At 41.5% G+C, this 14,377-nt stretch overlaps 2 protein-coding genes across 6 annotated transcripts in view; both read right to left on the bottom strand.

The window, feature by feature from the left end:
• The window catches only part of LOC124995628 (serine/threonine-protein kinase 17A-like), a 98,869-nt gene that overhangs the window by 60,152 nt on the left and 24,340 nt on the right, over positions 1–14,377 (bottom strand). The window lies entirely within an intron of this gene.
• Positions 705–13,631, bottom strand: LOC124995611 (NACHT, LRR and PYD domains-containing protein 12-like). Its single transcript, XM_047568117.1, has 9 exons — positions 13,458–13,631; positions 11,835–12,028; positions 9,552–11,349; positions 7,184–7,357; positions 6,578–6,751; positions 5,582–5,755; positions 4,600–4,773; positions 2,353–2,526; positions 705–1,529 (listed from the first exon to the last, which is right to left on the bottom strand). Exons 1-9 carry the CDS (start codon positions 13,559–13,561, stop codon positions 1,328–1,330), a joined length of 3,168 nt encoding a protein of 1,055 aa, XP_047424073.1. The 5' UTR covers positions 13,562–13,631; the 3' UTR covers positions 705–1,327.

Genomic DNA, 14,377 nt, shown 5'->3' with positions numbered 1-14,377 from the left:
CACCAATCAAACGTAGCTGTTGTTGAAAAATAAAAAGTCCTTATTTCAAAGTTTGTTCTAGTGGAGCGTTTATTGGAGAGTGTAGGTCTGGGACGGTAAGACGACCCAGAGCACTGGAAATGCACCACATTTACAGATACATCAAGGAAAGGGGTGGAGGTTATGGAGTCACTGCTGTGATCATAGGAGGGGAGTGGGTTATATGCAAATGGAAAGGTTTTCTAGAGTCTCCACTGAAACAAAAGGCCAGGAGGCTCCAGGTCTGGCACACAGGTGAAAAGGTCACAAGATCAAAAGGTGACAAAGGAGTTGAACACTCGGGGGTAGGAGTAGGAGACAGCCCTGACATCACTGAATTACCTGGCTACCTAAAGTCACGTGAGGATGTGACCCTTTGGACAACAGCAGCAGGATGAAAACGGTCAAAATCAACGGTCGGCAATGGAGACGCAGATGAGGAGGAAAACCCTCGGCCTCATGTTGAAAGAATGTTTGCCTTAGAAAAAGTACAGCAGCTACATCATGCGGTGTCTTCAGTGTCTACCAACACAAACGGACATTTCACTGAAATGTGCGTGACTTATTTTTTATTTATTATTATTTTATTTTTTATTGAAGTTCTTGAATTTCCTGGGATAACTTTAAATTTTTTATTTATTTTATTGACAGGATTAACTCTAATTTGCCTAAAGATGCTGATTTTGTATTTTTGTCTGATTGAACGCTTGTGTTAACAAATAAATCAGATGTTACACAACAGTCACTCAGTACTTGAGTAATGTTTTCACCTAGCACTTTTTTACTCTCACTCAAGTAATTATTTGGATGACTACTTTTTACTTTTACTTGAGTCATATTATTCTGAAGTAACAGTACTTTTACTTGAGTATCATTTTTGGCCACTCTACCCACCTCTGGTTGAGTCTGAATGTGGTTTGGTAAAGTATTCTTTAATCTCCTGGTGTGTCTTCCTGTTGTTGTGACCACTAGAGTCAGGTCATGACATATGACAGATGTATGTTTGTGTCTCTCTCCAGATGAGTCTGAGGTTATGGTTCTGTTCAAGGTTTCCTTTTGTTGAGATTATTTCTTGCCACCGTTGCATTAGTGCTGCTCTGGGGGTTCAGGACATGTGTTGGAAAGCATCTTGAGAAAGTTATTGACACTATATAAATAAAATGGAACTGAACTGAATAATCCAACAACAACCAATGAGCCACAAATCAGTGGTTTTCAAACTGGAGTCATCTTCAACACCTGCTGGTCCTGTAGTAGCTGCCACCCCAACACTATGAAGTTATACATGAAAATAAATCAAACATCAGATCTACAACAGTAACAGACAGTGAACTGACCTCAGAGTCTCCAGTCTACAGTCTGGACTCTCCAGAAAACCACACAGCTGCTTCACTCCTGAATCCTTCAGGTTGTTTCCTCTCAGGTCCAGATGTTTCAGATGGGAGGGGTTGGACTTCAGAGCTGAGACCAGAGAATCACAGCTGATCTCTGTCAACCAGCAGCTCTTCAATCTGAATAAAGAATAAAAGATGAAGATAAAATCATGAATGATTCAGTCTCTCTCAGGCTAACACTGAGGTGCTGCTGATGCCTTTATCTCCTGTCGTCTGAATTATTGTAATGCTCTGCTCTCTGATCTTTCCAAAACGACAATTTCCAACTTATAATTATTACAAAGTTCAGCCTCTCGTGTGCTGACGAGGACCAGAGGGTGGGAGCGCATTACACCAGTTTTAATATCGCTGCATCGGCTCCCCGTGTGTTTCAGGATCGACTTTAAGGTTCTTTTAGTAGTTTTTAAATGTCTTAATGGTCTTGGGTCTTCTTATCTGTCTGACTTACTTTTACCATATCAACCCTCATGAACCTTGAGGTCCTCCAGCACCGGCCTTTTAACCAACCACAAGTTAGATCTGAGACACACGGGGAGGCAGAATTTAGTTATTGGCCTTCGACTGTGGAACAGCTGGAGAACCTCAGGGCCACAGAGACTCTGTATGTGTACATATGTGGTGGTGGTTTCTTGATGATTTATAGTTTTGTCTGTGTGAAGCACGTTGGGCTGCTGTTTTTGGTACAAAAAGTACAATATAAATAAAGTTTGATTTGATTTAGATGTGTTCAGGTTTTAAATGTTCAGCTCAACATTACTGTGTCCTAACAGCCTTTAAGCTTCATTGACTTTAACATTTTCTACAGTTTCTGCTACAAACGCTGGTCTTGAATTAAAGGACATTTACAGATTTATGGAGGAAAGTTGTGGACGAAGATGAATTAGATTCAGTTGGTGATTAAACATATCAGATCTACAACAGTAACAGACAGTGAACTGACCTCAGAGTCTCCAGTCTACAGTCTGGACTCTCCAGAAAACCACACAGCTGCTTCACTCCTGAATCCTTCAGGTTGTTGAGACTCAGGTCCAGATGTTTCAGATGGGAGGGGTTGGACTTCAGAGCTGGTCCCAGAGAATCACAGCTGATCTCTGACAAACTGCAGCTCTTCAATCTGAATAAAGAATAAAAGATGTAGATTAAATTAGGGATGGCTCGATACCACTGTTTCACATGCGATATCGATACTGGAGCCTTGTGGATCAGCCGATACTGATCTGATTCTTTTTGTCACTCTAAAAGTTGTTAATAATACATGGATGTAATTTGCTTGATACTGACATCTAAAAACACCACGTTCACTGTACAACTATTCTGGTTCCCTAAAGAAAGAAGGAAAATCTGTGACCACAACTGAAGTTATTTGTAACTGCTGTGACTTTATTAAAACTTGAAGCTCACACAGCTTTTAACAGCATTTGTAAACACAATGGACCCAGCTGCACCATTCAAATGTTTGACATAAATAAAAGTGCATCTTGGTGCAAATATTTAAATTAAATTAGAATAAATCCAGTGTATAAACAGAAATGAATTAACATAAAATAATAGCATCTCCACTGGAATAATGTAGGTTGAAGTAAGTTACACATGGTTTCTTAAGACACACAATCAAAACAAAACATCTCTAGGCTACACACCTGATTTGCTGCACCAAAATAAAAACAGAAAAACGAGAGTAAACAGAGATTGTACAATAAGTGTCACATATCCAATATTCTGGAAGCTGATAGCACAGCTCCAAATGTTGTACCAAACCTCAAAACCCCACATATTCCACTACACAAAGTGGTTGATCATCCAGCAGAATGAACTCAACAGTTTTCTTTGTTATCATTTTGTCCTTGATGCTCTCTGGTTACTTTTACACTCTTCTGTAGAGTTTCCAGCGAACGATGGTTGCCACGGTTCGCTTTTTTTTGCACTCGCCTGTAATAAGTCTCTGTACACCTTCCCATGATGTGTGAACGGATATTTTTGTAAGTTTGTCGTGTTAAAATACTCGGTTTTGCTGCCACTCCTTGAGACACTCGTTTTGCAAACGTTTTGCACTCGGCTGTTTTACTTTTCTCCTCCTAAAGTAATTTCACACAGCAGACATGACTACAGCTCTGCAGGTTTTCTGTTCACGTGACAAAAACACAGGCACATGGAAACCATGGCAACAGCTCGTCTGTGTTACGGCATGTCGCACAAAGGGAAGTTGAGGATATATGAGATAGTTTGGGCTCATGGATGGGACGAGTTCTGATAAAAAAAGAATCGATACCTGATCCAGTCATTTTGGCCCAGATCAGACTCAATATCGATCCAGTGGATCAGATCATCAGTAGATTAAATCATGAATCAGATGTGTTCAGGTTTTAAATGTGCAGCTCAACATTACTGTGTCCTAACAGCCTTTAAGCTTCATTGACTTTAACATTTTCTACAGTTTCTGCTACAAACACTGGTCTTAAACTAAAGGACATTTACAGATTTATGGAGGAAAGTTGTGGATGAAGATGAATTAGATTCAGTTGGTGATTAAACATATCAGATCTACAACAGTCAGTGCGTTTACATGCAGAGCTTAATGGAGCTATGCTCAAAATTCTACTTTCTGACTACAGTCCTTGTCCCAGTTTACATGCAGCGGAAGAAAATCAAATAACTGATGGGAACATTTCCTCCTCCTCAACACTAGGGGGCGATATGTGTCTTTTCAGTGGGTTAATACTACATTGATAAGGCCCCGCTTTCTGGTTGACTTATTACATCATATATTAAACAACAACCATAGGGATAATAGTTCATTTTTCAATCTTGTATATAATGTTCGTGCTACTGGTGCAGGTAAGATGGCGCTATCTCTCAGACGATTCTTCTAGCGGCTCTGTTTTTCTTCTTCTTCTTCTAAAACTGGCTTTCTTGGAAGTGTTTGTTCTGGGGTCACACACCAGTGCAGCGGTTGTGAAGCATGCGCACACGCATTGTCCAACTGAAAACTTTGGTTCACTGTATACATGCCGGAGAAAATCAAATTCCAATCACATTATCTGGGTGTCTCAATCGGATAATGAGAACGATTTTAAACGGAGTAACGTGGTTACATACACTTAAGTTCTCCTGTTACAGTCTGATTAAGACAATAATTCGTTCTTTTCATGTGCAGGTAAACGTACTGAGTAAGAGACAGTGAACTGACCCCAGAGTCTCCAGTCTACAGTCTGGACTCTCCAGAAAACCACACAGCTGCTTCACTCCTGAATCCTTCAAGTTGTTGTTAGTCAGCTCCAGATGTTTCAGATGGGAGGGGTTGGACTTCAGAGCTGAGACCAGAGAATCACAGCTGATCTCTGACAAACTGCAGCTGTTCAATCTGAATAAAGAATAAAAGATGAAGATAAAATCATATGTGATTCAGTCTCTCTCAGACCAACACTGAGGTGCTGCTGATGCTTTTATCTCCTGTCGTCTGAATTATTGTAATGCTCTGCTCTCTGATCTTTCCAAAACGACAATTTCCAACTTATAATTGTTACAAAATTCAGCCTCTCGTGTGCTGACAAGGACCAGAGGGTGGGAGCACATTACACCAGTTTTAATATTGCTGCATTGGCGCCGGTGTGCTTCAGGATCGACCTCAAGGTTCTTTTAGTAGTTTTTAAATGTCTTAATGGTCTTGGGTCTTCTTATCTGTCTGACTTACTTTTACCGTATCAAACCCTCATGAACCCTGAGGTCCTCCAGCACCGGCCTTTTAACCAACCACAAGTTAGATCTGCAGAACACGGGGAGCAGAATTTAGTTATTGGCCCTCGACTGTGAACAGCTGGAGAACCTCAGGGCCACAGAGACTCTGTATGTGTACATATGTGGTGTGTGTTTCTTAGATGATTTATAGTTTTGTCTGTGTGAAGCACTTTGGGCTGCTGTTTTTGGTACGAAGTTTGATATGAATAAAGTTTGATTTGATTTAGATGTGTTCAGGTTTAAATGTTCAGCTCAACATTACTGTGTCCTAACAGCTTTAAGTTCATTGACTTTAACATTTTCTACAGTTTCTGCACAAAAACATGGTCTTGATAAGACATTTACAGATTATGAGAAAGTGTGGGAAAATGATAGATTCATTGGAGTGATTAAACATACAGATCTACTAATCAGATAACAGACAGTGAACTGACCTCAGAGTCTCCAGTCTACAGTCTGGACTCTCCAGAAAACCACAGAGCTGCTTCACTCCTGAATCCTTCAGGTTGTTGTTAGTCAGGTCCAGATGTTTCAGATGGGAGGGGTTGGACTTCAGAGCTGAGACCAGAGAATCACAGCTGATCTCTGTCAACCAGCAGTTCTCCAAACTGATAAAGAATAAAAGATGAAGATAAAATCATGAATGATTCAGTCTCTCTCAGACTAACACTGAGGTGCTGCTGATGCTTTTATCTCCTGTCGTCTGAATTATTGTAATGCTCTGCTCTCTGATCTTTCCAAAACGACAATTTCCAACTTATAATTATTACAAAATTAAGCCTCTCGTGTGCTGACGAGGACCAGAGGGTGGGAGCGCATTGCACCAGTTTTAATATCGCTGCATTGGCTCCCCGTGTGCTTCAGGATCGACTTTAAGGTTCTTATAGTAGTTTTTAAATGTCTTAATGGTCTTGGGTCTTTTTATCTGTCTGACTTACTTTTACCATATCAACCCTCATGAACCTTGAGGTCCTCCAGCACCGGCCTTTTAACCAACCACAAGTTAGATCTAAGACACACGGGGAGGCAGAATTTAGTTATTGGCCCTCGACTGTGGAACAGCTGGAGAACCTCAGGGCCACAGAGACTCTGTATGTGTACATATGTGGTGGTGGTTTCTTGATGATTTATATGTTTGTCTGTGTGAAGCACTTTGGGCTGCTGTTTTTGGTACGAAAAGTGTGATATAAATAAAGTTTGATTTGATTTAGATGTGTTCAGGTTTTAAATGTTCAGCTCAACATTACTGTGTCCTAACAGCCTTTAAGCTTCATTGACTTTAACATTTTCTACAGTTTCTGCTACAAACGCTGGTCTTGAACTAAAGGACATTTACAGATTTATGGAGGAAAGTTGTGGATGAAGATGAATTAGATTCAGTTGGTGATTAAACATATCAGATCTACAACAGTAACAGACAGTGAACTGACCTCAGAGTCTCCAGTCTACAGTCTGGACTCTCCAGAAAACCACACAGCTGCTTCACTCCTGAATCCTTCAAGTTGTTGTCACTCAGGTCCAGATGTTTCAGATGGGAGGGGTTGGACTTCAGAGCTGGTCCCAGAAAATCACAGCTGATCTCTGACAAACTGCAGCTCTTCAATCTGAATAAAGAATAAAAGTGAGCTCCAGTGAAATGTATGATGTGTTTCATGGTGACTCAGAGCAGCAGCCTTCTATCAGTCTGACTCAACAACATCAGTAACAGTCTGTGACTGTGTAATTAGTTTTCATCATCAGTGGAGATTGAAATGAACGGTTGCACCAAAGCAGCACATTTACCAGGACTTTTACAGTTTGGGGGGTTTCATTGTGAAATGTTCTGGTGATGAATGATTGTAATAAATAAGAAGACTCGTTGTGAGTCAATGTTCTTCAGCCGTTCAGAAAAACAGAACATTTGAGAATATTGTCTTCAGATTTGTGCTCATGGAAATACTTAACATTTATCAACTAAAGAACATTTGACACATCAGTCAATGATCTGAAGTGAATAAATAAAGAAAACCTCCAACAGCTCCAGTCAGTGAACTGACCTCAGAGTCTCCAGTCTACAGTTTGGACTCTCCAGTCCAGCAGACAGATGCTTCACTCCTGAATCCTCCAGGATATTATCACTCATGTCCAGCTCTGTCAGATAGGAAGGGTTGGACTTCAGAGCTGAGGACACAACTTCACAGTGAGTCTCTGAGAGTCCACATCCAGTAAATCTGTAATTAGAAAACATATAAATCTGTTATAAAATCAGATCATTTCCATCTAGATTCCGACTGAATGAGTATGAAACAGAGTGAGGTGATCATCTGATGATGCTGTCTTCCAGGTCACTGCTCGTGTGGTTGACTGGTGGTGCAGAGAGTAGCTGGAAGTGTCTATGAATCCTTTTTGTGTAATGTGAACTGTGAGTGTGTGTGTTACATCTTGAGTATTGACCGACCTTGCTGTGTACTCAACACACTTTGATAGCGTTTTTTATTTATTTATTTAACACTTTTTTTTACACTTATTCACTACCAATATTCACTGCTCTGAACCTCCCCTGGCTGCACACGGGCGCTCCAGCCTCGCTGCTCAGCTTCTGATGCCATCTCTGTATACCTAGCTTTCTTGCGCTCATTACCCTCCTCCACTCTGTCTTCCCAGGGAGCAGTAAGCTCCACAAAGTACACTACCTTCTCTATTTCCGGCCACAACAGCAGGTCTGGTCTTTGAGGTTCACTATTTGCGCTGGGACAGTCAGGTGACCGATTAAGTGGGACTAGGGATGTCACGATTACTCGATTTCACAATTAACCACGGTATTAAGCGCTAAAATTAATTCATCGTAACGTTTCCTGAATACCGTCAGAAAATAGTATTCCGGGACCATAGTTAAGGGCAACTCAAACGTAATGAAAACAGAGTTACGCAACACCCACGCAGTGTTTCCAGCAGCGGGTCACCAATCCTAAATCCTAGCCGCCGCTCCTTCAAATGTCACGGGTACTCGCGACTACTAAGGTAAACAACAGATCTAACTATCTTACTCAGTATCTACTCTTTGTGGTTCTTAATCTACCGGTTACCACCGGTGACTTTGTAAACTTCCTCAAAAGTCTCAATCCGCTGGACGGCGCTCGGTTTATCAATAAAGCATGAGGTTACTGTGGCCCAGAAGTTTAACACCACATGTCCGTTTCTGTTTATATCTTGTCTTTTGAGCGCTGACGTTCTCGCTACACTTAAATTATCTGATGTTTCATCGAGTTGTTTTGTGTTTGCGAAGGATTATGTGTGTGCAAATACAAATATTGTCTCATATAATTAGTAATACAATTATATTTTAGCATCAAAAGATAGAAATAAAGGAAACTTTAAGACCTTTGAGTGTTCATGTGATTTTACATATGAATACATATGTAAAATCAATCAACACATGATAATCGTGATTATCATAATATCAGGATAAATTCTCTGACAATAATCGTACTAAGGAAAACTGTAATCGTGTCATCCCTAAGTGGGACCTCAGCTCCCAGGCTCCACCCACCCTTAGCTGCCCCTCGCTATGCCTGATTCTTGACGGTCAGATCTTTTCTCCCTCTCGAACAAACACAGTATGCCTATTCTCCTTTCTAGCAGATGAGGAATTTGCTTCAATCCGTTTTTCCTAATCAGCAGCTGCTAAGCATTTCAGAACCTGGTTGTGATGCCAGGTATATCTCCCTTGGGAGAGACTAACCCTGCAACCTGTCAGAATGTGGCTAAGTGTACATACACAAGAACACATTGGGCAGGCAGCATCCTCCCCTAACCACTGGTTTAGGTTCTGGGGAGATAGCAGCACATCATAAATCTGATCCTACTAGCCTCCATGCTCCACAGCTCTCTCCACTTCAACTTCCTTTTCCTCCACTAGCTCCACAGCATTCTATTATGCTTTCATTGAAAATGTGATGTCCTTCTCCTTTACATGTCGGTTTCATTCCACTACAGTGCAGTATAGAAACCACCTGTTGAACATGGTGAAGGTCTGTTCAAATATCATCGGGCAGCCTGTTCATCCACCTCACTGTCCTGTGTGATCAACAGACAAAGATTTTACAGGATTCTTCCAACATTCTGTGTCTGAGTTTGAGTGGCTTCCCTCAGGATGCAGAGGAGGAGGACTGGGTTTGTCCCCAGAGCTGTCCAGCTCCTCAGTTCAGATGCTTAAGTCTGAACAAAGAAAGCTAAATGCACTTGAATACATGTACTTTTTAAATTACTGTTATGTTCTTAAAATACTGTCATGTGCTTTTTTAAACTGAATATACAATTGCTTGGCCTGTTCTGTTTTGTATGTCCTTTAAGCTGTTGATGTAAAGGGATTTGAATTGAAATGAATTGAACATCTAAACGATTCTGTTAATGATCAGGACTCACTGAGCCTCTCTGCAGTTCCTCACAGCTGAGATCAGTCTCCGACGTCCCTCCTCTGTTGTGTTGTACTTCTTCAGGTCCAACTCATCCAGAACCTCCTCTGACATCTGCAGCCTGTAGGCCAGAGCTGAGCACTGGATCACAGAGAGTTTCATCTCTGATCTCTTCTCTGACTTCAGGAACTCTTGGATCTTCTGATGAACTGAGAGGTCATTCATCTCCATCAGACAGTGGAAGATGTTGATGCTTCTGTCAGGAGACATGTTATCATTCCTCATATTCTTCAGCTTGTTGATGGCTCTCTGGATGATCTCTGGACTGTTCTCTGTCTGACCCAGCAGACCTCCTAAGAGTCTGTGGTTGGACTCCAGAGAGAGGCCATGAAGGAAGCGAACAAACAGGTCCAGGTGACCATTTGTACTGAGCAGGGATTTCTTCATGGCTCCACATAGGAAGCTATCCAGAGACTTAGCGGAGATCTGGTGGTCTCTCCCCAGGAAGTTCTTCAGTACCTCTCTCTTCTTGTTGGTGTAACAGTGGAACATGTAGACTGCAGCCAGAAACTCCTGAACGCTCAGATGAACAAAGCAGTAGACTGATTTCTGGAAGATCACACTCTCTCTTTTGAAGATCTCTGTACAAACTCCTGAGTACACTGAGGCCTCTGTCACATCCAGACCACAGCACTCCAGGTCTTCTTGGTAGAACATGATGTTTCCTTCCTCCAGATGTTCAAACGCCAGCCTCCCCAGCTTCAGAAGAACTTCCCTGTCAGCCTCCATCAGCTCCTGTGGACTCGTCTCATGTCCATCTTGGTACTTGTTCTTCTTCCTCTTTGTCTGAACCATCACAAAGTGTGAGTACATGTCAGTCAGGGTCTTGGGCAGCTCTCCTCTCTGCTCTGTACTCAACATGTGCTCCAGAACTGTAGCAGTGATCCAGCAGAAGACTGGGACTCCACACAGGATGTGGAGGCTCCTGGAGGTCTTGATGTGGGAGATGATTCTGCTGGACAGCTCTTTATCACTGAACCTCTTCCTGAAGTACTCCTCCTTCTGGGCGTCAGTGAAGCCTCGTATTTCTGTTACCCTGTCAACACATGTAGGAGGGATCTGATTGGCTGCTGCAGGTCTGGAAGTGATCCAGACCAGAGCCGAGGGAAGCAGCTTCCCCTTGATGAGGTTCGTCAGCAGCACGTTGACTGATGCTTCCTGTGTGACATCGGACACAACCTCACGGTTGTTGAAGTCCAGTGAAAGTCTGCTTTCATCCAGGCCGTCAAAGATGAACAAAGGTTTACAGACAGCCAGCTGCTCTGCTGTGACCTTCTGTAATGTTGGATGGAAAACATGGAGCAGCCTGAGAAGACTGTACTGCTCATCTTTGATCAAGTTCAGCTCCCTGAACGAAAGCACAATCACCACACTGACATCTTGGTTTTCCAAACCCTCTGCCCAGTCCAGAGTGAACTTCTGCACTGAGAAGGTTTTTCCAACACCAGCGACGCCGTAGGTCATAACCAGTCTGATGTGTGTCTGTTGGTCAGGTAAGGCTTTAAAGATGTCGTGGCACCTGATTGGAGTGTCATGGAGGGCCTTCATCTTGGAAGCTGTCTCAAGCTGCTTCACCTCATGTTGGGTATTAACCTCTTCACTCTGTCCCTCTGTGATGTAGAGCTCAGTGTAGATCCTGTTGAGGAGGGTTCCTCTTCCTGTTACATCAGTTCCTTCAGTCACACGTTCACATCTCCTCCTCAGACTGATCTTATGTTCATCTAAAACCTCCTGCAGACAAACATCATCTGGAAAGAAGAACAAACAAGAGACAGAAAAACAGTCATCCCTGTTTGAATCCACAAAGAACAGAAAACAGACTTTAAATGCCCTTACTTCTCATGATAACTGATTTTTAGAGGAAACGTTAGAAATGCGCTTTGTTCTATCAGCCTCTGAGGGGGCGTGTCAGTGTTTGATTGACAGCAGTTCGTCTGCAGCTCTTCATCTAACAGATCACTGTGGTTGCTCCTTCCTCTCTGTAATATTTAAGACTAATCCACTAAAAATGGTTGATATATGTTTATCTCGTGCTTTCAACGGCATTTCCAACGTTTCCTTTAGCTCTTTCACAACAAAAGAGTTTAACCACAACAAGTTTAAATTAATTTATATCAGCAGAAATTAACTCTGCTCAGTTATGAGTAAAATAAGGCTGGTATGAGAAGTGCAGGGAAACAAAAAAGAGAATAAATTAAACTATAGCATGAGTGAATTAAATGTAGAGTCTTACTTGTTTTGGATCTTTTCCCACACTGGGGACAGGAGGAGTGTCCTGATGAAGCAGACTGGTCCCAGTACGAGATGATGCACTGTCTGCAGATCCAGTGTCCACAGCTGCTTGTGACTGGATCCTTCAGGACGTCCTGACACAAAGCACAGCAGGACAACTGCTCCTCCACAGAAACATGACTCCTCTTCCTCTCTCTGTCAACACATTTCTTCATCATTAAAATCATTTCCAGATTGTCAACATTTGACATCACTGTCTAGAAACCAGACGCTCACAGAGAACAGGAAAAGTTTGAACTGACTTCCTTTGATTTCAACTCTCCTGTTTTGATCAACACCAATGAATTGCTTTTCATATCTGTCTGTCTTATTAAACACTGAGTGATCTACCTGCTGTTTGCTGTTCATACAAACTCAACACTTCCTGCAGAGACTTCGCAGTAAATGCTTCTGTCAAAGAGAGCTGATTCTGTCCTTCACTGTTTCATCTTGAGTTAGTTCAGTCTGAACTGAGCTCAGAAAAGTCTAAAAAGTGTTACTGACAGGGAACTGGACTGATAAGGAGGACTGATCAGATAAAGATCACATTCTAACTACACTGGCTGGTTGCTACACACCGACTATGGGAGGATGAGGAAACTACAGTTCAATCCATCCAATAGTACCGAGCTGGAAATCTTTACACACTTCACCACTGGGACAAATATATCTCAATATTGATGAGTGGACATTCTGAAATGGAGGTTCTCAGAAGCAGAGATAAAAGTCTGGAGAAGACTTGGAGCGACTCCTGATCTGAAGAATACAACATCATCTGTAGAACACAGTGAGATCATGAGCAGGAATGAGTTCCAATGGCTCAGAGTCACTTGTGTTTATTGATGATGTGACAGACGCACTGGATGAAATCTGAAGTAGAGAGATATTCAGCCAAATGAAGAAAGATGATTGGATAGTGCTTCACAGTCCAGAGGTCCAGGAGTTTGTGAAGTAAAGAAGTGGAATATTCTGCAGAGACCAAGTCAAACTCAACCTGATTTAAACATATTTCACTTAAAAGAAAAAACTAAAGGAAGAAACAACAAGTGAAGACAGTAAAGACCAGGCTCAGCAGAACAAAGGAGGAAAATTCTGTGATGATGTGAATTTATCCAGTCACTTCTGTCCCTGATAATAGTTGATTGTATATTAAAATGTTTTTAATTCCTACAAATTTCCTCCTAAATAGTATTCATGTACAGTATTTAATTAATTATTTCTGGCCTATATTTAGGTATTTATTCATTTATTTTTTATTACACCAGAATTGGCCCTCCATCATTATTGGTATCTGCACTAAAAGATCTATATCGGTCGACCTCTAGTCGATTGTGTATTAAAATGGTTTTAATTACTACAAATTTCCTCCAGTCTGGATGTGAATACTCTCAAATTTAAGCTGAGAATCTGTAGTCTCTGAGACCACCTTCAGTTTATAACTATAAACTGAATAAACTTTGGTTAACAGCTGGAATAAAAAATACATTTCAGTTAAACTCAATCAACCACTGGGGATAGAAAATACCCTGGAACTGACAGAGGTGATTAAAATGAGCCGTGAACAAGTTAGTAGTAGTTCTCTTACTTTGTGTCTGAGGGTCCAGGTTCTCCACTGAAGTTTGGAGAATGATCTTTGGACCTGTCACTCTTCATAGACAGACAGCTGACTCTGTCCTCCTCTTCCTCCATCTTCTGGCCTTCAGTCAGTCTGAGAGATAAACCAGAAACACTCAGTGAATTTACATCAACTTCAGTTCCAGTACTCCATGTTGATCAAAGACTGATGGGAACTGTAGTTTTTATTAAAGATTTTCCTTGTCAGTTCAAATAAATACTTGTTTTTATTGTGTGATTGTTTTATAATTTTAATCTTGTCTAACTCTTTATCCTCTGAGCAATTGTGCTGAAATTCCATTTTGATGTAAATATAAATGACAAATAAAGTCTAAGTCTGTCTAAGAAATGCAGAGGTTCGTCCTCTAAATTACCCGGTGATGTTGATGTACCTGCCTGTTACCTTTGGATTTTGTCACTGTGCAAAAAACAAAACAAAAAACATTTTGAATTATTGATGACCAAAACAAAGAGTTGTGTTTTTTGTGCTTTTCAGATGATCTTGAGTTTGAAGACGTTTCACATCCATAGATTCATCATGGAGAAATTCTGTGGAACTGATCTGTAAAGTCCTCAGACTGTCTGTAGTTTTTTACCCTTTCATTTGTACCTCTGTACCACATGGAGATTCTGGTAGGAGGAGCAGCAGCTCTCTGTGGATTTAGATGGATGCAGCCCTCACTTGGGAGTAATTTTTCAGAAACTGTAGGCCATTTTATTCACTGTGGAAGTTCACCTCGTTAGTGGGTATGCACCATATGCGGTGTTGAGGGGCGCTGCACTAGAGGGGCGCCAAAGCGATGGGGGGAAAAATATTTTGAGTAGGCATTTTCTTTATTTAAGAACTTTTGTTGGTTCCCCAGTCATGTGTCTGCATACCCCTCAGAAAGT

Source organism: Mugil cephalus, chromosome 18, assembly GCF_022458985.1.
Source record: "Mugil cephalus isolate CIBA_MC_2020 chromosome 18, CIBA_Mcephalus_1.1, whole genome shotgun sequence".
Lineage (NCBI taxonomy): Eukaryota > Metazoa > Chordata > Actinopteri > Mugiliformes > Mugilidae > Mugil > Mugil cephalus.
Note: the sequence above shows the minus strand (reverse complement) of the source record. Positions and strands in the feature narration are given on the sequence as shown.

Excerpts from the sequence above, each read along its gene's own strand:
- LOC124995611 (XM_047568117.1), bottom strand. The coding sequence starts at position 13,561 with ATGGAGGAAGAGGAGGACAGAGTCAGCTGTCTGTCTATGAAGAGTGAC. Across the intron at positions 12,029-13,457 it reads CCTGGACCCTCAGACACAAA|AGAGAGGAAGAGGAGTCATG; the intron begins GTAAGAGAACTA and ends ATGTGTTGACAG. Across the intron at positions 11,350-11,834 it reads TGGGAAAAGATCCAAAACAA|ATGATGTTTGTCTGCAGGAG; the intron begins GTAAGACTCTAC and ends TCTTCTTTCCAG.